Source organism: Cavia porcellus, unplaced genomic scaffold (genome assembly GCF_034190915.1).
Source record: "Cavia porcellus strain 051 isolate PalLab524CR breed Dunkin Hartley unplaced genomic scaffold, mCavPor4.1 scaffold_12, whole genome shotgun sequence".
Classification (NCBI taxonomy): Eukaryota; Metazoa; Chordata; class Mammalia; order Rodentia; family Caviidae; genus Cavia; species Cavia porcellus.
In genome coordinates, this window is record NW_026947495.1 from 64,579,048 (window position 1) to 64,604,915 (window position 25,868).

General features: G+C 34.4%; 1 protein-coding gene and 1 pseudogene across 3 annotated transcripts in view; both read left to right on the forward strand.

The window, feature by feature from the left end:
* Nucleotides 1-25,868, forward strand: part of Agps (alkylglycerone phosphate synthase) — a 150,983-nt gene that overhangs the window by 69,345 nt on the left and 55,770 nt on the right. For all 3 annotated transcript variants that reach the window (XM_063259355.1, XM_013142442.3, XM_005007654.4), the window contains 4 exons: nucleotides 497-576; nucleotides 1,624-1,704; nucleotides 15,049-15,174; nucleotides 19,609-19,717. In XM_063259355.1, coding sequence (XP_063115425.1) covers nucleotides 497-576; nucleotides 1,624-1,704; nucleotides 15,049-15,174; nucleotides 19,609-19,717 — 396 coding nt within the window. The remainder of the gene's footprint in view (nucleotides 1-496; nucleotides 577-1,623; nucleotides 1,705-15,048; nucleotides 15,175-19,608; nucleotides 19,718-25,868) is intronic.
* On the forward strand, nucleotides 1,712-10,852 carry LOC134478319 (corepressor interacting with RBPJ 1-like; annotated as a pseudogene).

Here is a 25,868-nt window from a genome sequence, read left to right on the forward strand (position 1 = left end):
GTATAAAAATTGTGTTCAGATGTTTAATCTTGACACTTTAAATGGTTTCTGTTCTATTAAAGGCCTTTTGTATGAGACTATGTTATTTTAAATGATAAATGAATCTCATAATTAAGGTAGAAAGGACTTGTTACCTCTAGTTGTGTCTGATGAGTCTCTTGTAAGTTACTATTTCACAGTATTCATTAGCTTAGAACTTTTCTAATTATGTTTTTGGAGTTCTACAAATTGCTAGGGACTTCACTTGAGTGTGTCATGTCCAGGGGATGGAGCCATGTCCCATTGCTTTCTGTTCCATAATGCTTCATTTTGGCACACAGCATAAAATAAAGGTGAGTTTGCTTTTAGCATTTTAGCTTTTGCATACTGCATTTTACTATAGAAATAGGTGTGACTTTCTTAGTGGATCTAACTGTATGTTTTTAGCGATTTGCCCTAGAAATGTTAGCTGAAAGTAAAATATATAAAAATAAACTTGTTGTTTCCTTTTTGGCAGGAGGGACAAGTGTTTCATATGGCCTAATGTGTCCAGCAGATGAGACAAGAACAATAATTTCTTTGGATACATCACAAATGGTATATGATTATTTGAGATGTAATTGAAGATAGTTTCTATTTAAAACATTTGGCTCTGTTTCACTTGTCATTTAAAAAAGGTTCCTATTTTGTTTTAAATGTATTTCATCATTATTGTTTAGCCTTATCTTTCAGAGAAATTCATTTCTCTCAAGTGCATATCTTGATGCTATTCTATCAAATTAGCATGCAAAATCGATCATTTGAGAAACATAAATTGAAATGTTGATTAGATGACTATTATAAAAAACAGAACAGATAATACTAGTTTTTTTTGTTTGTTTTGTTTTTTTGATATCAGGGATTGAATTCACAACCTCGCGCTTGCCAGGCAGGCGCTTACACCACTGAGCTAAATCCCTGGTCCCAGATAACATTAGTTAAGGTTAATTTGAATAACCCTAACTTACTTCTCTCCCAAATTTACACATATGTTACATTTTTGTGTGAGGATTTGTGCAAGATGTAATTTTAATGGTAGAATTATGTTCTAAAGTTTAGACTCATTGTTGGCTAAGAGTTGAGAATTGAGCCTAGGACCTTCACACTGACTTATATCACCACCACTTCTTTATTTTTTATTTTGAGATGAGGTCTCACTGAGATGTTAGCTTACATAGGCTGGGCTTCTGCCTCAGAGTACTGGATTATAGGTATGTGCTATCAGGCCCAACTAAGAAGTTTGTTTTTAGTAGTATAAAATAATTAATGAAGATATTTATATTATTTATATTTATAATGTGTGTGTGTGTGTGTCAAACCTAAATAGTTACTTGTATAAGCTAAGAGTTGAAATTTAATTCAGATTAATACATGCATAAAGAAGTCTGTTTCAAGCCAACTTCTGCATGATATACTACCCTCTTTACTGTTTTATGTTACATAGTAAGGCATGAGTGAAGTGCATTTCCCTTGTGGGTGGTAGTAGGAATCCTACTTGCTTAATCACAATCCCGCAACTTTTTGCTTAGAATTAAGAAGTTATATCTTTCTGGAGAAAATCTGAATAGTTCCTGGAGATGAGAATTCTGTCTTCTTTTATAACAGAATCGAATTCTCTGGGTCGATGAGAACAATCTGACAGCTCATGTAGAGGCTGGTATAACAGGACAAGAGTTGGAAAGACAGGTATGTTATCTCTTTAGTTAAGGTTTTCAATACTGTTGTGTCCTTTCATGATACATTTATTCATTCAGTGAATTTGTTCAGCTACTCATGTACGTCAGGCATTGAGCTAGACACTGAGAGTGCAATACTAAGACATCATCCCCTACCCTCAGCTACCTTACATTAGGACAGAAAGTTAGACAAGTGACGATTAATGTTCAGAGTCAGAATTGCTGGACGGAGAGAAATTCAGGATATATGGTTCATCAGATTGGACTAATTGGGGAGGACTTGGGCAAAGAAGGTGTCACAGAGGATTTGGCATTTAAAATCAGACTTCAGGATGAGTCAGAGTTAGCAAAACAAGGAGATGAGTTGGAGAAAACAATTCTGTCAGAGGAAGGCACAAGTACAGAAGAAGCAATCAGAAAGGCTTTAAGGGTAGCTGTTGCTTTGGGGCACTACGGGTAAGCAAATATGGCAAAAGTACAAGCTGTGATCAAAAATTAGGGTGAATGTTTAAATTTTAAAAATTATTAAATACCATTAACCCCTACCTTCACCCCCACCCCAGTATTTCTCCTTCCTTTGAGCACTTGTATCCCATCATTCTTGCCATTTTCTTTAGAAATTCTGGAAATCATCTTTCATGAGTGTCTTTATGTTGTGCTGTTGTGATTCCTTTGATGTCCTGAATTGATTCAAAATGTTTTCTTTTTATGGTCATTTTGATTTTGTGAAAGAGCTCGAAGTTACATGGCTTTAGGTCTGCTGATGGGGGTAGATGAGGACACACCAGTATTTTTACAAGCTTGCCTTTCTGTGTTGTCACCATGTTTTTAATCATACCTCGTAAAAACACTCAAGAAAGAGGACTTCCAGAACTGCTTCAGAAAGTGGTGAGATTCCTGGCATAAATGTCTTAAAAATGAGAGGGAGTGTTTTGAGAGGATTTAATGGCAGTTTGTCTTCCTCTGTGATTAACTTTGCTAATTTAAACATACCGTATATTTTGATCACACCTCCTATAGTGCATATGTGCAGGAGAATACATATTGGTGGTATTTGTATATTGGGTGGAAGTGGAGTAGTAATGGTAAAGAGTGAAGCCAAGAAAATATGAAGTGGTTATATTATAAAGGGCCTTATAAAGACGTTTTTCGAAGTTTGGACTTTGTATTTACACGGTTTTGGCTACTGTGTATAGGATGATGGGGCTATGTAAAGGCTGATTAAGAGATTGCTGTAATAATTTAGACAAGATTTGAATTGACCTGATATAAAGCATTATGAATGGAACAAATTGGAAATAGAGTTCTCAGATCTGGGTGATAAATTGCACTGATTAGATAGATTGTGGCAAAAACACGAAAGACTCATTCACGGAGGCTGATGACGGGTACAAGCAAGCTTGATTAGCTGGATACCATAGTCAGCAGTAGCCAGGGCACAGACGCTGATGCCTTGTTCTCTGGGGTTTTTTTTTTTTTTATACATTTACAAATTCTTTGGTAACCATAGTAACCCCACTATCTTATTTGGAATTTTATAAGAGTACCATAATGTCTTCCTCAAACATCTGGGTCATTAATCAAACAGGATGCAGACAGGGGTCAGCATGACTGTTGTTTGATGTAACCATTTGTTCCTCTCTTTTGGTTTTTATGGCTAACTGGGAGGGGGTTTTTAGGAGTGAGTTCGTCCTAGGGTTAACTACAAACTAAAATGGAGTCCTAAAACAAAATGGAGTCACTTATGCCATGTCAGGTAGATGTTGGTATTTATTATTCATTGAAAATTTCAATGCAGAATTTTTGAACACTTTTCAGTGTGTAATTTCATGAGTAGTGAAACTCCTTTTAGCACTTGTTTTGGGATCCTAGTTAAGTTTTGGAAAACCCAGGTTTTCTTCATGGATTCTAAGTAGATTATGATTAAAATAAGTTGGTTTCATTTTCTCAAATATGGTCAAGATTATTGTAACAGCTTTTGTAAAGAAAAATAAGAAAGTTCAATTTTTTGGTGATTTACTAACCACTGTGTCCATCTTAGGTTATAGAAACCCATCTCTCCCCTAAACCCTTACTAGAGCATGGAGAAAGATGTGATCTCAGCTTTATTATTTTTTCCCATCTTTCTTCAAATGTTTTTTGAAGTTGGTCTGCTTGTGACCAACTCTACTTGAGAGGGTTCAAAAGTTACTAAGCTATTTTATTTTTGACTTAATGCACTAAGATGCAGAGAAGTAGAATCAAACAGTGTATTTACTGAGGTATTGTTAAAGATCTTCAAATAAGGTTTTATATAAATCAAGATGAGAGTTGTTGATTACTATAGTGTATAGTGAACTAAGTGAGAATATATTTAATGAAACAGTCTCTAAATCCTGTTAGTCTTCTATCTTGTATGAAGCATTATCAATATATTTTTTAAAATAACAAATAGTGGCCTTTAATGTATCTACTTATATATCTTTTATTATAACACTTGATATAGTATTTTAACCTTTCCACAATTTCTTTCTCTCTTTTTTTAAATGTTAGAGTTAAAATTCAAGGAAGGTATTTCTTTTGTTTCTCTAACTGCCAGTATTGAACTTTTTTTTGTTCCTTAATGTTTAATGTCTTCATTAAATTTTTGTGTTCTTTAATTTCTACTTCAAATGAATAACCAGCTTAAAAATGTCCTGCTGTCTTCTAGAAGTTTTAAAGTGATAGAAATCCAGTAGTTGGGTAGCGTGTTTTAATCTCTTTAGTTTGTAAATTGCTTTGAGTTTAATATGTATAAAACTTGAGGGAAGTCACTAATGGTTAGTTATGATTGGGAATTTTTTTTCAGGTTTATTAACTCTTTGGCTGCTTTATTGCTTAATAGGAGATAACTGGCTTTAATTATTTTTCTTCCTTGGGTCAATATCACTAATAAACTTCACATTATCTTTTTTTTAATAGCTATTATCTCTTACTGAACTTCAGCTATAATTCCTACTGTGTGACCTTGAGCAAGTTACCGTCCTTTATTCCATAGTTTTAAAATGGAAATGATCCTACTTCATAAGGTTGTCATTCAGGTGAAATAAATTAATCAAGTACTTAGAACTTTGGTTCATTCTGCTAATATTTATTGAGCATTATCTGCTTTATTCAAACACAGCTGACTTTACATATGCCTTTTACATGAAGACTTCCAGTTTGTATCATTAACCCAGACTATAGAACTTCAGACTTATAGTTTCCTAGTTGATTCCCCATTTATATATCAGGTAGGCTTTTCAAGTTCAACATTGTGTTTTGTGTATTTATTTTTACTAGTTCATGTTTATAGTACATAATATTTATATTCTTCGTGTGGAGTTGGTTTAGGTGTATAACTCTTCTTAATTCCTTTTTTCATCCCGCTCCCACTAATCTTTTGATTCCCCTACCCTTTGAGAAAGCTGTTATCTCTCTACTTTCTATTATCTATCTTTTATTTTGCTCTTTATTTAAATTTTGGGTTTTTCATATAAGAGAAACGTTTGTTTTCTGATTTATGTTATTTAACATTATAGTCTCAGGGTGCCTCCATTTCCTATGCATGACTCAAGTTTATCTTTCTTTATGGCAGAATAGTGCCCCATTTTATGTAAATACCACATTTTCTGTATCTGTTTGTCTGTTGATGGATGTAATAAAAGGCCCCTTCCAAGGTTTAGCTATTATGAGTTATGCTGCTGTTAACACAGATGTGCATGTATCACTTCTGGGAAGGTACTTAGAAGGAGAATAGCAGTGTTAAGTGGAATTTCTATTTTTAGCTTTTTGAGGAATCTTCATACTGATTTCTATAGTTGGTTGTACTAGGTTACATTGCTACCAACAATGTAGAATGGTTCCTTTTCCCCCACAGCCGCACCAGCATTTGTTACTTTGATTTCTTGATGATGGCTATTCTTTCTAGGGTAAGATGGAATCTCACTGTTTGAATTTGTGTTTCTCCAGTGGCCAGTGTTATCAAACATTTCTTCATGTATTTATTGGTCATTTGTACTTCTGTGAAGCGTTTCACTTGTCTATTTTTTGATTTGGTGTTTTACTTTGGGATTTTTGAGAGTGCGGCTACTCTCATACTCTTGACTGGGAAAATGGTCTTCCTCTATCAGAGGTGCTCACTTGTTCCAAGGAGCGAGCAGCTTCAGGGTGGGTGAATACACATTGAGGGTTGAGAGAGGAAGGGACCAGCCAGATCAGCTAAACCAACTCTGGCGGTCAGTAGGGTGACGGATGTAGCCAGATCCCCCTCATAACTCCAAGTTCTTTGTATATTCTATTAGTCTTCTGTCTGAGGAATAGCTGGCAAAAATATTTTCTCATTCTGTCTTTTCACTCTGTTGGTCATTTCTTTTGCTGTTACATAAACATTTTAATTTGACACGAACCCATTTTTTGATTCTTGGTACCATTTCCTATGCAACGAGGGTTCAGAAAGTCCTAGCTTATGTCAATGATATCAAGAGTTTCACCTGTTTTATCTTAGTACAGGTTAAGTGATTCTGTTTTGAAGTTTAGTTCTTTGATCTTTTTTTTTTTTTTTTTTAGTTGTTGGTACTGGGGATCAAACTCATGACCTTGTACTTAGCCAGGCAGGTGCTTATATCACTGAGGTATATCCCTGTCCTCTTTGATCCATTTTGATTTTAGTTTTCTACAGAGTGAGAGATACAGGCCTGGATTCTGTGTTCTGTGTATGGATAACTAGTTTTCCCTTTTTGGTCCCTTTGTCAAAGATTGAATAGTTAAATGTACTTGAGGTTGTTTCTGCATCTCCTATTCTGCTTTTGTTCCAGAATCCTGATGTCTGTTTTTGTGCCAGTGTCATGCTTTATTTATTACTGTAGCTTTGTAATATAATATAATTTTAAATCCAGAATTGTAATGCTTTTTCTTTCTCCCTTATTACCCAAGATTACTTTTGCTATTTTGAGTTTCTGCTGGTTCCATGTGCATTTTAGGATTGTTTTCTACAGTTCTATGAAGAATGTTATTTTGCTTGATAGCATTAAATCAGTATATGAATTTTGAAGTATGCTCATCAAATTCAACATCTTGTTATTTATTTATTTACATAGAACAGGAATCAGAAGCCAGGGCTCAATGCTTCTGATCTACAATCTCAAGTTTTTCACTGCTCAGGCTGGATTTTCCCGTTAGTACAAGGGTCTGGGCTGAGGATGGGATTTTTGCCTACAGCATTGCCGGGCTGCTTTTGGAAAAATGATTGTGTTGATTCAAAAAGGCCTAAATATAATCATTACCAATATCCCTTTTGGGGTTATTCCCCTCTTTCAATAAAATAACAAATTGCTCAATACCAAATTTCCATATTTAATGAAATCATAAAACAAAACACCATATTCCTTGTCAAATCTTTTTTTTTTTTGTACCAGGGATCGAATTCACATCCTTGTGTTTGCCAAGCAGGTGAGCCTGTGCCACTGAGTTAAATCCCTGGTCCTCCTTGTCAGATCTTAAAGCTGGATTACGGGTAGTGGCTTCAAAATGTAGCCTCTATTCTCCTTCTTAACAAATAGGATAACCAAGAACATTCTTTGCACTGCCTTCCATGTTTACTATACTGGCTCCAACTAGTGGAATCTTCGGAATTTATTCCTGCTAATGTTCCATCACCAGCTTGGAAAGGCTATGAGAAAATGCAAACTCTCTTCAAAAAGAGGTAACTAGTTCCCAAGCTTTGTATTTATAAATAAGCTTAGAGATCTTTAAACTCAGGAAGTGAGTTTATCTTTCAGACTGTCCATCTTATCCCTCAGACCATCTTTGCTGGAAAAGGCAGGAACTTTTGAAATGTGGATTTTACCATGGTGAATGAAGGATGAGCTCCCACCGTGGGCCTTTCTACACTCATTACAAGGGTAACATTTCTTACCATTGCGGATTCTATGATGGCGATGAAGGGTAGAACTCCAGCTAAAACTTTTTCCACATTTCTTACATTCATAAGGTTTCTCCCTAGTGTTTCTCATTTCTCTGTCCTGTGGAGATGACTTTTTCTCAACTGTCACTTGATCAAATTTTAGTATTTTCCTGTTCATACTTTTTCTGGAGGAGTTCCCTCGTTGCCTAGGCCAACTTTTTGTTCATAGGCTTCTTCCAATTTAAGGTCCTAAGAAATCTCCTTTTGGAATCTTCCCAGTAGCATCCCATGTGATGCTGTAACTTCACTTTTTTTTTTTAGGTTCTGGATTCACCAGCCAGTGAGAACACAGTCCAGTAGCTCATTATCACATCCCTGTAGAGGGCCCCTATGTACATTCCAGTTACTCCCACTCCTTGCAGAAGAAGTAGACACCTACATCCTCAAATATTAACTACTGGGGCTTGGCCTTTAGGAGAATAGCTGCCAGCATTTTATCCTCAGACTGTTGTTGTTGGAAAAGGCAGGAACTTTCGGAGAAGAAAGGGCACTCTGAAGGGCAGAGCTGGAGGTCTCCGAGATACATCATCAGCCTGAGATTACATGGTAGGGCAAGGTGCTTTGGTCTCTGGTCTCTCAGTCTCAGCAGGAAGCAGGTTTTGAATGAGAATGAAGAAGCTGGATCCTTTTCTTCCTTTAAAGTTAGTTCCTACAAGGCCAAAGTAGATTGGGAATTTGGCATCCTGTTCAAGCTCCTGTAAATTCTCACTTGTATTGATTCCAGTGCCTTGGGGCAGAGGCAGGAGATTTGGGGTACCACACATGTACCAGGCTCTGTCAGACTGTGTCATAGACTCATACTGATTTGTCAAATGTTAAATGGGATTATTTTCTTATGGCTAAATTTTGAGATTTCTTTATATATTCTAAAGAACAAGAGTTATATGATAACAGGTAATACAAATATTTTTCCCTGTCTGTGACATATGTTTTTATTACAGTGCCTTTTGAACAGTAGGCATTTTAATTTTCATAAAATCCAGTTTATTAATTTTTAATCTTATGTATTGTACTTCTGCCATTTTAACCCAAGATTGCAGAGATATTCTCCCATTTGTTTCATATTTTTTGGTTTTATATTCATCAGTTTTGAAGGTTTCTGAGTTAATGTTTGCAAGATACAATGTACTGATTCAAGTAATTTTAAAAATATTTTATCTTAAATTAAGAGAATAAAACAAAATCAAGTTAATTTTTTGTATATAGATATCTGTTTATCCAGCACTATTTATTGAAAAAGGCATTTTTTCTTACAGATAGACAAAAATTCAGATATTTTTCTTTTAATGGCTTTTCACCATCATTAAAAGAAAAAAATTGAATTTTTGTCTCTATACATATATGTAGCTACTTATGGTCTATTCTATGTTCATTTTTCTATATGTATGTCTTTATACTACGACCATTTTGTTTGGGTTAGTATAGCTTTTCAAAGTTACTTTGACTCTTCTAGTTTTTTAAAATTTCTATATGAATTTTGTAATTATCTTGTCAGTTCTCTTAAAAAAGCACTCAAGGATTTCATTGGGGTCAATTTGGTGAGAACTGATTCCTTAACAATATTAACTCTTCTCACTTGGCCCATAAACATAGTATACAAAGCTTTAGTGTTTCTTAGGTCTGTGATGTCTTCAAGCAGTATTTTGTTGGTTTTCTGTGTATAGGTCTTCCATATTTTTTAAATACTCAGATTTGTCCCTAAGCATTACCTATTGTTAGTGCTATTATAAATGATTTGTAATTTTCTGAGTTCCATTTAGGCGGCAGAGTTTATGTTTCTCACAGACCTAGCTGCTGCTTTCTTTCCCTGGTTATCCAAGATCATCAAATCCTTCGCCAACTTCATGTGCAAAAAGGACGTTCATACTGACTCCAAATCCAGTATCAAAAAGATATGGATGGCAGAACAGCAAATATCATATAAGAAGAAACAAGAGTTAGTACATCAGTCTTAAAGAACAAGAGTTACATGATAACAGATTGTTGTAGGAAATGAATGTGTAAAGAATGACCATCATTTCATGGATGAGGCCCCACCAGGAGCTAATGAAGAAAACAGAGAAAGAAGAAACAGAAGGAGAGAAGAAATGCAAATTTGCACAACAGAAGGGAGCTTCACATGAAAAACATTCCAAAGACAACATGATCATTAGCAATCAGTCCTTTAGTATTCAGGTTTGAAATGTGAAGTGGCATTAAATGTCACATCATGTCCTTTGTTTGGTCTTCCTGGAATCAGTGCAGGTTCAGTTCCCACTCACGGCACGGGGCCATTGATGCTGCCCTGGGAAGTGAGCCTGGAGATCAGCACCAGTGGGTTTGCACTGAAACAAATGCGTAGGGGGAAAACGTGACCACTAATGATCAAGACTCTGCATCACAAGAGTATCTTGCTTGCAAGTGATGGTGAAGAAGATCCAGTAGTTGAATTCGTAGTCACTAACAACCAAACAAAAACAGAAATGTCTCAGGAAATTGGATAGAATGTAAAGAAAAAGTTACATGAAAACAGGAGTAAACCCAAAACCAAACACAAACCCTCTTTTTTCTCTTGCTTCTCTTCAGAGACTCCAGAAATCAATAGTGATAACAATGGAAAGAAACTAGAAAAGAAAAAAAAAGAAAACACATGTGCTTAGGAGGTAAGAACAGTGCTTCTGAAGAGAAGAAATCTAAGAAGAGAAGACTTTATGAAGAGCCCTCAAGCAGTCACAGTACCAAGAAAAAAGCCAGTGAAATGCCTCGCTTTATAAAACCAGAGAGTTGTGGGGAGAAGAGCAGCAGATGGAGCCGTGCTGATTCTGAGCAGAGGCCCAGAAGCCGCGGTCACAGCGCGGAGAGGGGAGGAGCTGAAGGAAGCCAGGGCAGCAGGGGAAGCCACAGCTGTAGCCGGCAGGAGCGGAGGAGGAGAAGCCGGAGTCCGGCTGGGGCTGGGGCTGGGGCCGAGCAGAGGGCGATGAGGAAACGGTCCCAGCGGAGTCCCAGTGGAGAGCCGAAAAGAAGAAATGACGCCGGCAGCCGCGGCTCAGATAGCTGCAGAGCAGAAGGGACACACCGAGGGCGCTGGGGAGATGAGCGCTAGAGGGACGCGGGAGCGAAGAGACTGTGTGGCCGTCACCTGCAGATGAAAGGTCGCGGCTTCCTTATTGATACCTTCAGCAAGGGCTAAAGGGTGTATGGCCGTCTTTCTTACAAATTTCAAAAAAAAGTTTTTGATTGCTCCTTATGAAATACATTGATTTTTGTATACAATTCTTGTGTCCTACAACCTTGTTAAATCTACTAATTACTTCTAAGAGCTTTATTTTTAGATTCCATTGTATTTTTTACATAAATGGTCATGCTGCTTGTGAGTCAAGAAACATTTTTGCTTTTCATCCTGGGTTTTTAAAGTTTTTCTTTCATATGATTGTGTGGGCCAGAACCTCTAGTACAGTGTTGAAAAGAAAGGTAGATATTCTTGTCTTTTTTCTGTTTTAAGAGAGATGTGTTCACAGCCTTATCTTAAGCCTTACTTAGTAGTATATGTTGAATGATTTTTCTAGATGTTCTTTTTTAAAGTTTGAGGAAGTCCTTATCTATTTTTAGTTTGTAGAGCATTTTTATTAGGAGTGAATGTTGGATTTGTCAAATGACTTTTTTTTGGTTTTGTTTTATAGCAGAAGTTAAGGTACTTTGAGGTCTGTCTTTCTATTAAGGGTGTTTAGCATTTTAAATTTACACCTACCTACTGCTTTGTTGGTATCCCACAAATTTTGACATGTCTGTTTTTTTCATTTATTTTACATTTTCAATTCCCTTTTAGTTTTTTTCTTTGACTCACTGATTTATTTATAAGTATGTCATTTAGTTTCCAGTTAGGAAACTTTTGGTATGGATTTGTCTTAATTCCATTGTGTTAAAAAAAACACAATCCAAACTTTATACAACTTACATCCTTTGAATTTACTGATACTTGTTTTATGGCACACAATGTGGTATATTTTGCAAATGTTCATGTGCACTTTATGTATCATTTACGGTTCGATGGAGTAGTCTAAATGTCTGTTAAGTCTAATTGATTTACAGTATTTTTCAGGACTTTGTTTTAATTTTCTGTTTTCTGTGCTAGTTTTGTTGAAAGGATCATTAAAATGTTCACCTATAATTGTAGATCTGTGCATTTTTTCTTGTAGTTCTTAACAGTTTGTGCTTTGTATATGTTAAAACTTACTAGGGAACGAATATTTAAGACTGTGATATATTTTCTATTAATGAACTCTTTTTGTCCTTATGAAATGACTTTTATTTCTAACAACATTCTTTGATCTGAAGTCAACTTTTTCTGTTTTGTTTTGTTTTTGTTTTGGTATGGGGGATCGAACTCAGAACCTGTGTTTACCAGGCAGGCGCTTGCGCCCACTTAGCCTCGGAAGTCAACTTTGATATTAAAATACCCACCGAAGTTTTTTGATTACTGTTAGCATGATATATTTTCACTGTTTTTTAAAAAAATTCTTGTTAATCCATTTCTAGCTTTATATTTACAATGCCTCTTTTGTTGGCAGTATATGATTGGGTCTTTCCAGTTTATCTTACTTGACAGTTGTTTCTTTTACGTTGAGAATATTTATACCATTCAGCTTCACTGCAGTTTATTTGCCCTTTCTGTTTAAGTCTGTTCTCTTGCTATACATGAAGCGTCCCTATTCTGAAATTTGAAATGCTCCAAAATCTGAAACTTTTGAAATGTCAGTGTGGTGACACACTGGCTTCACACTGATGGGTTATAGTTGAAATGCAGGCACCCTAAAAGTGCAGTATAAGGGTTACCTTCTGGCTGTGTGTTCAAGGTGTTTATGAAATATAAATAACTTGTGTGTTCTGATTTGTTTTACACTCCAAGATATCTCATTATGTATATGCAAATACTCTAACATTTGAAAAAATACCTGAAGTGCTTCTCTGGTCTAAGCATTTCAGATAAGGGATACTCAATCTGTGTTTGTTTTCAATATTTTTTATCAAATTTTTCTTCAAACCATTTACTGCTTTTTTAAAGGTTGATATTGTAAAAGTTACCTTTATATACTTTATTAGCAGTAAGTTTTTTCTTTTTTTGTTTTAGGGTTACTGGTGTGGATCTTTAACTTAATAACAATTTTACAGAATAATGGCTCCAAGGGGCAAAAGTAGTGATGCTGGCAATTTGGATATGCCAGAGAAAAGCTGTAAAATGTTGTCTATGTTGAGTTCAGTACTAGTAACAGTTTTAGACATCCCTGGATCTTGAAAGTATCTTTTTTGGATAGGGGGGTACTGCTGTACAGCTTCCACAATTTACGGTTTTTGTTTTGATGTTGTATCTAATACTCAGCCCAGGGTCAGTAAATATTTGTTGTTTTGATTGAAGGGAGACACAGAAGTAAGATAAAATTGCGTATTCCCATAGCGCTACATGGAACATGATGATTGATTGATGTAGATCTCTTTATGCTATGTAGTTTGGAGCAGAGGTTATTTTATTTAAAAATAATACTTTGGGACTACAGATGTATAAAACTGGTAGACCAGTTGCACAAAATCCTGGGTTCAGTTCCTAGCACTACTTAAAGAATAATTGGTTAAGTGTATGAATTAATCTTGGCTGTCAGCACATTTTTCTTAGTACTTAATGACGTTAACAGACTTTTAAAGGAAGAAATGGATGAATACATGTGATAGTGGATGCCATTAATTAAGCACTTACTATATGCAACAATTGTTTTTTATTAAATTAGCATGATGTAGTATATTTTCTAGCTCAAGTAAATGATAAATCTCAAACCCAAGCTTTTAAACATTATACTTACTTCACTTACATAGTAGGAAGTTAGCGAGATTTTAAAGAAAGGATGTAGATTTAATTGGTGTGCTAGCTTGTGCTCCTCAGCATAGCAATATAACAGTTGTTTGAATTTTTATCTTTGTTGCTTTATACAGTTCCTGGCACATAGTAGCTAGTTACAACTGAAAATAATGAAATAGCCTGTCAGACATAAGAAACAATTTGATAGTATATCTCATGTTGAATATGATGATAGAAATAGTTTATGTATTTAATGTTCTGCTTTTGTGGAAGTAGTGTGCAGATTGGTTTTGTCATAAGGATATATGAGAACTGTGTATTGTGCCTACTACATCTTAGGGCTCTATGAATGTCTTCTCCTAATTTCATAAAATTGAATAGCAGTACTCTTTCGAGAGAAAATAATGTCATTATAGACTGTATGAAGGTTAGTTAGGGAAGAAATGTAACCATCTGATAATCTTCATTTTAGTTATATGGCCCTAATCAGCCATATAACTGGTTTATTGTTGGGTGGTTATTAAACTCTTTAAATTGAATAAATGTGTTGAATATATAATGAGAAAAATCTTATGTAACAGTTTATGTCTTAAATCTTGTTTTTGAAGCAGCCAAACTTGAAAAGATAAACAGTTTGCATTGCTGGTGTGTAAAACCTAACAAATCATGTTTAACCTAATAGGCTTTCAAATTTTGGATTATAACTTTTCTACCATACCTGACATATTTTACATCTCTGCATGGCTTACTTGAAAAATCAAAGCAGTTGCTTAAGTAGATGGCTATCAAAATGGTCAACACAGATTGATGGGCTGGCGTGCAGGAGACAGTGGGTATGCAGATGGTAGTGTCTGTACCATTTGACAGGAGATGGCTCAGTCTCTAAAATGCTTTCAGTGGAATGGCTTTGGTGTTGTTACAGTAAAGGGCATCCATTCAACCTCAGGTGCTGTACAGATGGCAGAGCCAAACTAATATAGAAAAATGAGAAACAAGTGACTATTTAATGTACAGGAATGCATGATCCACATCACAAATAAATGATGGTATTACATGCAGGAAACTGAGCCAGATGGCTGTAACACTTGACTCCTTGAGAGAATTAAGTACAGGCAATTTGCTCACATTTCCTGCAGGCCTGCTGCATATTATATTAGGGTAGGGAGAATGAGAGATTATTTTTGGAGAGTGTATACGGTAGATGAAATTGGCAATTAAATAAGCATAATCGATCTCCCTAAGTATTTAAGTTGTCTCTTTGAGGAAGAATGGATGGCTTTAAAATAAAAGAATGTAAAAAGTAAAATTGTCCATTGATTCTATGGAAAATGCAGCTTTCTTTTGGCCTGCATTTCTCAGTTTTATAAAGTTTTCTGCTAGGCAAAAGCTTAGTTTCTGTTCGATTCGTTTTAGGACAGTAAAATTATTGTATTTCTTTTTCTATAGAGGTTTTCATAAATGAATACTAGTGATTTCTGGAAATGTTGAACTGGGAGAAGTTGGTGTTGTTTTGTGTTGAGATGGGATTATTTTTACTAGCAAAATGTTATATTTTTGTTTTTCAGCTTAAAGAAAGTGGTTATTGTACAGGTCATGAACCAGATTCCCTGGAATTCAGCACTGTGGGAGGATGGATATCTACTCGGGCATCAGGCATGAAGAAGAACATCTATGGAAATATTGAGGATCTGGTGAATTTTTTTCTGGTTATATAAATATTGTTAGTATATAGAGATTATTATAAAGAAAGTAAAAGCCTCTAAAAATTAAGTATTGGAGTTGGGGACGGTGTTAGCGGTAGAGACTTGCCTAACATGTGGGATTCTAGGTTCAATCCACAGACTGCCAAAAAAAGCAAAATAAAAGAAAAAGAATTTAAGAACAGACCATAGATTGCCCTATGTAGACCCCTTTTGATTATAGTAATGTTGAATATGTATAGTAGAAGCAATTAAAAGACAACTGTGGTCATTTTTACAAGTGACTAATATTTAGCTTTGTAGCTGTTTCATAGTAAAATATACAAATATTACCTTGTCTAGTGGAAACTGTCTTCTGTTCTTTCAAAATACTAGTCTGTTTTTTTCTTTTTGTTTTGAGACAGTGTCTTGCTCTGGCTAAGTAACAGAGCAAGTCACATCTGTTACTCACTGTGGACTCCAGGCGAGGCTTGAATTTGTGGCACTCCTCCTGTCTCCGGCCTCGAGAGCTGGAAGTGAGAGACGTGCACCACCACAGCCAGCCTGTATTTCTTGAGGTGATTTCAGTGTTGCTACTCAATATTAGTTTAGGATATTTTTACATTTTTTTGAAAACAACTTTTTTCCTATATAGAAGTAGAGAACCTAATGGAAATTGTTCTGTTAAGCATTGACGTAACCCATCATGTTTAATGTGTTTACCATTTTGTTTGCTTATCCGTTACCACATTTCTGTGACTTAGTGTGATAATGTGTATAACTCCACTTATGTATTACATATAATTTATTCCATTTGTAGGTTTTCAAGTGATTTATAACTTTTCCATTTGTTTGACCTTGTGCAGATTGGCTTACCCTTCTAAAATTCAGTTTCCTTTTCTGTGAAATGAATAATATATATTTGCTGCATAGAACTATGCAGAGTAAAGGATATACAGTAAAAACTCACCAGTGTCTCTGGTATATAGTAGGTGTTCCGTAAATGGTAGTTTCCTTATTGTCAATATTTTGATAATAGTCTTAAAAAAAAAAAATCTTGTCCTTTTTCTAACATTATTCCTGGTCCTGTTTGACTTCATTTTTCAAATCTGAAGTTTCAATATTTTCTTAATATTTTCTATGATAGGAATATCAAATCTTTCGTGAAATACTGCTTCTTGTAATTAATAGCCAATAGTTTAAGACTTTTGTCTTTATTGTGAGCTTTTTATAAACATTCACTTTCTCTTCTCTTTTTTCTCTCTCTCTCTTTTTTTTTTTTTTTTTGTGGTGCTGTAGATAGACATAGGGCCTCACCTGCTCAGCAAGCTCTCTAGTACTGAACTACACTTCCATCTTTTTATTTCTTTTATAGAGGACATTTAAAAAATTGTATTTTTATTTTTGCAATTAAAACAATGTAAATTTATTTGCAATGGAGAAAATTTGATCTTTTTGCTATTGGATTACTACTGTATTAGAATGAGGCAAATACTTGATAAACAACTACACTTAAGTACTGTTGAAGCATGCTGTTTATTTTGGAGGATAGTTAATGACCATAGATTGTAAGTGTACATTCTAATGTACTTATTTGCACTAGTCCTACTCAGGATATTTTAACCTAAAACTTTTTGGAACAACTTGTATCTTCTGAAACAATCTTAATTTACTTAGCCTTTCTTTCTTTCTCATTGTACTGGGGATTGAACCTGGGGCCTTACACATGTGAGGCAGATATTGTACTACTGATCCCAGCCCTTTTTAAATTTTATTTTGACCTAGGGTGTTGCTAAATTGCCCAGACTGACCTTGAAGTTTTGATCCTTGTGCCTCCTGAGTAGCTGGGTTTGCAAGTCTGATTAATACTTATTTAATCAATACCAGCACATATTCAAAGTACACTAATAATGAGACGTTATTGAACTGTTTGAAAAAGCTGAAAAGTTTTTTAGGCTACAAAAAGTTGAAGTTATTTGGTCTACATTTTTAGTGTAATCTGAAGTTTCCAAATTCTTGAGTACTTTTCTAAGTTATATGAATAAATTTTTAAACTTAAGTTCTGTTTTCAAGGACATTTAAAGGAATTCCATTTGCAGTCTTAAGTCAAGTATCCTCAGTTTAATGACTCTTCACTCAAGGGTTTCCTGAACATTTCTGATTGTATTTTCTTTCTGATGCTGCTGAATTCAAATGAATGGCTATTAGCCACAATCCACTGTTTATGGAGGGTGCTGTGCTGTACTTTTTGGCTAGGTAACACTGATAGAAGAAAATTAAAATCTATAGTAATAAAATCAAACTAAAAATTCTGTATCTTCTCTAAGGAAAATGTGATAGATTATTTCTTTTCCAAAAAATACTTCTTTTGAGCCGGGAGACTGAGGCAGGAGGATCCTTGTGAGTTCAAGACCAGCCTGGACTACAAAGTGAGCTCAAGGCCTGCCTGAACTGCATAGAGACCCTGTCTCAAAAAGACAAAAAACAAAACAAAACAAAACAAAAACCTTCTTTTAAAGTCATAGTTGTTACAATTTAAATAATTAGAAAACTACTTTTTTATTTAAAAAATAATAGTATACATTGGAGAAGTATAAAGAGTCATTTATGCTTTATATCTAAATACACATAAGTATTTCCAATAATTTTAACGTTTTTTGTTTTTATCTTTCATGACCATTTTCTAGGTATACCACAAATACATAGCTATATCTAGTTTTTAATATAAAGCAGAGGCTCATACAATGTTTGATTTATTCTTTATATTAACACTGTAATATGAGTGATTGAAGTGATTTTTTTTTTTTATCATTGGTACCAGGGATCGAACTCATGACTGCCTGCTTGTAAGGCAGGCGCTTATGCCGCTGAGCTAAATCCCCAGCCCCAATATGAGTGATTGAATGTAGATTTGTGTTGTTATTTTTACCTTTTACATTTGTTGTGGTACTAGGGATTGAACTGAGGCCCTTGTGTTTACTTGATATGCACTATACCACTGAGCTGTATCCTTAGCCATACACTATCATTTTTAGATTTCATGTAATTTCTGTGGCTCATTCATCGTTTGCTAAAGTGTTCTTTTATAGTGAGTGTTTAAATTATTCTTGATTTCAAAATTAAAAACTACATGAAATACCGTTTTCTGTAATTTCTTGGGGACACATCTTTGATCAGTTTCTTTGGGTAATCATCTAAAAGTTGAATTGCTGGGGCAAAAAATTGATACATTATGAATTCTGGGGATCCTTGTAGTCAAATTGCCCTCTACAACTCTTGAACCAACTGATGTTTTCAATAGTACTCTGAGATTCTTTGTATTTTACTGAACTTTTTACTTATACTTTTAATTTAGTATTTCTTTAACTGGTACTGCATGTAAACTTTTAAAATGTCCTCTTTCCTTATTTTCTGAATTGGTTATTGATGTCTCTGCTCACTTTCTTCATAATAAATAAATGGTTGTAATTTACCTTTTAAAAATCTATTATAAAAATACGGTGGATTCTTACTTGTTTCTTAATCAGATATCAAGAATTATTTTTGGGATGATCCTCCTTTCCCATTGTACCTATTTTGTTACCTGTGCAATGCATCACATGTATTTCCTGCTCCGCCTCTCTAGTTCAGTCACTGCTGGCTGGGGGTTTTGTGGATGTGTTTTGTTTTATTTTGTGTTTGGGTGCTAGGGATCTCACCCAGAGCCTTGTACATTTTAGGCAAGTGCTTTACCACTGAATTGTATCCCCATTCCTACCCTGACTTCAATGTCATTATAATTAATATTTCATCCTTTTCATTCTTTTGTTTCCCAAAACGGGGTTGAAGGTGGGAATAAGGCAAGAATAATTTTTGCCCTAGTATTCTTAGCATCTGCTGCAGTGCCTGACATGAATAGCAGTGCTCCATAAGTAAGCACTATGTAAGGAGACACTAAATAAATGAATGGATGAACCTGTGACATGTTATCAGTGTTACTTTTTATAGTCATTTAATTCTTTGTCCTATAGAAAACGCTCACTACATTTCTTTAAAAAAAATGGTCATTCATTCTTAAGTTAGTAAATATATTTAAACCAACTTAAATCAAGAGATGGATAGTAATCTTAGAAAGGCTTTGTTTTTTTTTTTTTCAGTAATTATAACCTTAAAAGGTTATATACATACAACTTTACCTTAAAGATTTACTAAAAGATATTAGAATTCTGAATGGCATCACAATTTATCATTTAATGCAGTATTGTATTAATTGTATTGTATTGTATTTTTTGGTACTGGGGAGTGAACTCACAACCTCGTGCTTGCCAGCCAGGCGCTTATGCTGCGGAGCTAAATCCCCTAACCCAAAATTTTAAAAAATAGTGTCTTGTGTAAATATATGAGTGTATGTATGCATGCACGCATTGACTGACACTTAGCATTTATATCTTGTGTTGTGTTAAACAGGTGGTTCATATGAAAGTGGTAACACCTAGAGGTGTGATAGAAAAAAGTTGTCAAGGACCTCGGATGTCAACAGGCCCAGATATCCATCACTTCATCATGGGATCTGAAGGTAAATATAACTGCAAATTTATTATGAGAAAAAAAATACAGGCTAGTCACACAATTTTGTGAAGAACTATTACTGTGAAAGACCTTTGTAGAGGACCAAGATTTCTTTTTATTAGTACCTAATAAAGTTTTAAGCTTATTAGTACCTAAGAAGTTTAACCAAGATTTAAGTTTATTTTTAATGGTACTTTAATCTTAAATGGTACTTAAGTACCATTTAAGTTTAACCAAGATTTAAGTTTTTTAGTACCTAATAAAGTTTTAAATATAAAAACTTCTTTTTAAATTTCCTCAGACAGGTTGCTTTTTTATAGCGGTGATGCAGTCTTGTTTCTATTTCATCTATCTTTGAAAGTTTTTAATGAATTTTAGGAAAGATAGTTAAGGTTTAAATGGTTTAGCATTGCCTATTAGAGTATTCTGTAATATTGTTACAGTTATCAGAGGAAAGAACTGTAGGGCATTCTCTTACTGTATTGTTCTTCTGTAGTTATATTTTATTTATCATTTTTTAGAGCTGAAATTTAAATTCTGCTGATTTCCATATATTGTAGGCTCCCATCCATTGGTCTTCCAATTTTTACTTCACAAATAATAGCCTTTGCTTAGTTAGATCAGAATATACTTCTTCATCTTACTTAAAACATGGAATTCCTACACAGATTAGCAGAAAATTCGCCAACTTCCTGCTGTTGTGTAAATTGTTATGTGTGCCTGGTGAATTTTATACATAAGGTAAAGATGGGCTTATATTTTTGTTCTTAGAAGGCCTTAAATTCAGAGACAGATAAGATAAAACAAGAACATGCTCCTGGATCAGTGGAGAAGCTCATTAGTCATTCAGAGGGCTGCCCAAGCCAAAAAATGATTTTGGACACATTCAGCAATATTCAGGAATAAAAGAGCACTTATAGTGAGCTAAGATGACATAAATTCTAATCTTAGTAATATCAAAAAGGGGGAAATATTTCATACTGATACGATAGAGATTGTATTACTAAGGTATAATAGACTGATGATCTGTGGTATAACTTAGTTCTTTTTTTTGCACAATAATAAATGATAGATACTTGTCAAGAGATTTTACCTGTTTATTTCTTTACTGACTAGTATAGTCTTCTGTTAGAAAATGAAACTATATTTTTAGTAAGAAAAATAAAATACTCAATTATTTTACAATAATGTTTTCTAATTTTCTGAAACATTAATGCCTCATTTAAAAGTTAAGATTATAACTTACCATTGGATGTCAGATTGAATAATAAATAAGTTATTAAAACTAATAATTTTTAATTATACTATCAATATGTATATAAAGAGTCCAGTCTTAAAATATAAATTATCTAATTATACCATCAATGTGTATGTAATTAGGGTCCAGTTTTAAAATATAAATTATCTTTTTCAGTAACCTTATCAAGCATTTCTTTCTTAATTGGCATTTAAAAAATTCTTGTTCTTAAATACTTTGCTTGCACACTGAAGGACAGAATAGACGGCTACACTGCAGGAAATGCAGACAAGGCCAGCTTCTCTTGAGGAGCTGCAGGTCATTGCAGGTTGGTAATAGTTGAAATAGTTCAGGTGAGGTTGAGAAAAGAAAGGAAGTTGTCCTGCAGAAATTGTGTAAGCAGGCCTGGTAGCGAGAAAGACGGTGTCTGCTTCATCATGAAGGTGCTAGATTTTCTGTGTAACTGGAACGTAAGATTGAGTTGCTGGGTAGAACAGACCACACTTCTAGGGACGGAGAGATAGGGGCTGTGGAAAGCTGACAATATAATTTTTCATGCTTTTAAAGATAGTTTGGCTGGATTTGGCAGTGCACACCTATAATCCTAGTGTTCTGTGGGGCGGAAGCAGGATGATCACAGACTTTGAGTCCAAACTGGGCAACTTAGTGACTTAGCCCGGTCTCAAAATTTTGGAATTTAAAAAAAATAGAAGGGCTGTATAAATAAAAAATAAAAATAAAAGGGATGTAGCTCAGTATGAAGGTTCTGCATTCAACCTCCAGTACCACAAAGAGAAAAAAGTTGGAATGTTCATCTAGAGGACTGGGCTACCACCCTTAATAGTTAATTATTTTATGAAGTTAAGACTTTTATGGAAAGACTGTTTATGGGAAACAGTCTAGGCTAAATTACTGTTGATAAGTAAGATGCTAGGCAGAATAGCGTAACTGAGTCAAGAGCATGAACCATGAAGTCAGTCAGATCTGGGTTTCAGTACCGATTCACCCATTTATATTTCTGTGACTTCATGTGAGCTAGGTAATTCTCTATGTCCAATGTCTTCGGCTATAAAATGGAAATAATTAAATATCCATCTTCATAAGCTTGTGAGGACTAAATGAGATTATGCTAAGCAATTCATAAATAGGCGATAAGCACTAAACAAATGTTAATTTATTTTTAGTCTGACAATTTGTTATTTTGGTTTCTTATTTATGGTTTCTAATCTCTATTTCTACTTGCATGTGAATAGTTATTTTAATATAGGCTAAGAATTGTATGATCGGAAAAAGTAAATTTATGTGAATCACTTTCTTTTGTAAAATGTGTTTTTATGTATTTTGAATTACTTAATAACCTCACACCTTAAATGTAATCATAAACCTTTTCTCAAACTTTAAAAATTTATTTTTGCTATAGTTAAATTATTTGCTACCAACCTTAAAACTATTACATCAGAAAACTTGTTTTCTGTATCCTAAGTTCTACGTGACTAACTACATGAAGTTTAATATATTTGTTTTGTGTTATGAATGTTTCATGCTTTTTTCAATATAAATAGCTTTTACCCATTTAGATGCTATAATAGCAATTTAATGAAAATTGTAATGAATATAATTCAAATCATTTGAAATGCTTTGCATTCTTTTCCTGTGTTTAAAATTTATAATTAACATGATTTGCTCTTTTATTTGATCTTAAAAAAAAAACTGCAACATAACATTCAAATGGAACTAAATATTGCCAAACAATAAGAAAAGGAACATTATTATTTTTTAATCTGTGATTCACCTTTGTTTTAGTCCTTGCTTTCCAGTTAAGTAGATGAAATACTCAACATTAGTCCTTAAAGTTTCACAAATCATATTTTGATTAAAGGTTATCCTTTGGTAGATTCTTCAGGAAAGGCACATTTGAATATCTTCTGATTTCTGGAATGTTCTAAATTATTTTTCTGTGTCTTTAATATTTTAAAGAAAGCGTGAGTGACTCTGTCTTTGAGTTATCCTTTTAAGTTTTCTGAAAATGCTGCTTCACTGTTAAGTGGTATTAAAGAAATGATACCAGTCTTATTCTCTTGACTTTGTAGGTTGTTTTCTCTTTTCACCTGGAGGATCTGATGATTTCTTTTTCATTTATCATTAGGGACTAAGTTTTCAGAATTTGGAGTTGATTGTTTTAGATCATTTTGCTCCGGTACCTAGAGGTCTCTGTGTCAATTCAAATTCATTTTTTTTGAAAAGTTATTTTGTATTGTAACATTAAATATTTTGAAAAACATTTATTTTTATTTTTTAATTTTTTTTAAAGTTTTTTTTTTTTTTCCTTTTTTGGTACTGGGGATCGAACTCGTGACTATGCGCTTGCAAGGCAGGCGCTTATGCCACTGAGCTAAATCCCTAGCCCCACATTTCTGTTTTTAAAATAATAGTTATTTATTCTGTATTAATTTTTCTCTAGAGACCCCTGTTGCACATATTTGACCTCCTTTCTTTTCATTTCGACGACTTTTCTTCTGCCTTATTTACATTTTCTTACTTTGTTTCCCAGGACCCTTTAGTAAGTTTTCATTTGAGTCTATTCTCTGTCTTTGTATACCTTAGAATTGAACCTTCATTTTTCACATGCTAGCTAGCTATTTATTTATTTATGTTTTAATTCAGGACCTTGGGTTTACTAGGCAGGCACTGGGCCACTGAGCTATGTCCCCTGCTTTTATATGCTTTTAAAATCGTTACTACTCTGTTTCTTTCCTGCCTTAGGTTCTGTTCTGTTTATTCTGTTCTTTTCCTTTTCTTTTCTTTTTTGTCTTTTTGAGATAGAGATTCACTATGCCCAGGTGGGCCTTGAATTTGGAGTCTTCTCCTGCCTCAGCCTCCCTAGTGCTGGGATTACAGGTGTGCACCACTGCGCCTGGCCAGGCCATTTCTTACTTCGTATCTTCTCCCTCCCTCCCTCCCTTCCTATACTTCCTCCTTGTCATTTTTCCCTTCTCTTTTCTGTCTCTTCCCCCTCCCTTTAATCCTCTCCCTTCCTCTCTTCTTTCTGCTTTTTTCGGTTTTTAGTTTTTGTGTTTCTGATTCAGTGTATTTTTGTATTCCCATTTGCTTGTTTGGCAATATTTAGTTCGGTTTGAATGTTATGCTGAAGTTTTTCTTAAGATCATGATTGGTTATGATCATGACAGGATGGAGGAGTTCATCAGCAAAAATACTTTATTTGTATTTTAGGACTTCGTTATAGTAGATGTTTGTTTTTTAAGAAACACTTTTCTTCTCCCCTGTTCTTAGTGCTTGGAAAGGGTTTCTAGTTTGAGAATATTTATTTCTACCCTCTGTGTTCTATGCTATTTGTTTTATGAAGGGTGGTGTTTTGGTTTGAGGAGAGATGACGTGTCTTCCTTTTAATAATCTTCCTCTGTTACTTCATGCTTCCCCTTTACTTCCTTGTGCCCAAAACTCTGGACTACAGCACGCTGGTGTTACTGTGCATGTTTGCTTTCTGGGGATAAATTTGTCTGTTTCCTCCAAGTCTTCAGTTATCCATTTTTTGTGCAGTCTTTTAAGCCTCCTCTTTTTCACTTTCCATCCCGAATCCTGTAGCAGTATAAGGCAATAGGAGGTCTGTTGGAAGTCAGAGGTGGTTTGAAGGTTGCACTTCTTTTTGGTTTTCCAGTAATGCTGCAATATTAGATCTATGTGGCCTTTTTTTCTTTCTTGATTGTTTATATGTTTTTGGGGTGGGGAAGTAGAGGAGAGAGAAAATTCTGAATCAAATGTCGTTCTTAATCATGAAGCCAGCTGTGAGTACATTTTATCAAATTATGAAAGGTTTTCTTTGCTCAAATCAAATACTTGCAGTTTATATTAGATGGCAGTTGAAGCCTTCAGTTTTTCCAAGAACAGAAATTATATTTGAAAACTATAAAACAGGAGTTCTAAAATTTACTGCGGCATGTTGTTTACAAACACTGAAAGAAAAATGTACTATGTGTAAAACCTCTGTAATGTCATACTACCATGGAGTTACCTTAAATAATTACATAAATCGGATATAGAATATTGACAAAACATGCATATAATAAAGTGATGAGTAATCTAAGGAGTCTTCTGTCGCTTTACTGATACAGTATTTTCAGAACACAAGCATTAACAAATTTATTAAGATCCCATAGAAATAGGCCTTTTGATGGAATGGATATATCCTTTTGGGATCATCTTAATTTGAACATTAGTCTGAATGGAAGCTGCCCCATCAAACTCTGTGGGCCCCAAATGGATCTTTATGTTCCAGTGAGTCTTATACAGAACTTCTAGATGGTAAATCACAGAGACCCACTTTGGTCATTTCATTAACTCTGTGGTAATGCAGAGTCTCATTTTATATTCTTAAATTTTGTAAAATTTATAGTATTAAGCTAGCTGTTACTAATTTAGGGTGCCTACAATATATATTTATACATACATACATACATACATATATATCGGTACCAGGGGTGGAGCTCACGACTGCCTGCTTGCCAGGCAGGTGCTTATGCTGCCGAGCTAAATCCCCAGCCCCTTCACTATATATTTGAGGTTGGCATGGTTTCTTATTAGTGCCTTAGAATTTTGATATAGCATCTTAAAGAAGGGCTGCTAATGTAAAAATATATGCATTTTAAGGTAAGCTTTTTGAACAATAATATGTACATTTATAAAATTCAGGCATGTAGAAACCTGTATAAAATTCAAAAGGTAGTCCGGGATATATAGGGAAAAATGTGCGCCCTATCACCATGATACCAACATCTTTTCCACCTGGAGTCAGCACTGTTGCTATGTATAACCACATAAATATATATTTTGAAGTAAGTGAGGGTTTACTATTTATTGATTAGTTTTAAGAGAACTCACTTCATGTCACATTTGAACCAGTTCA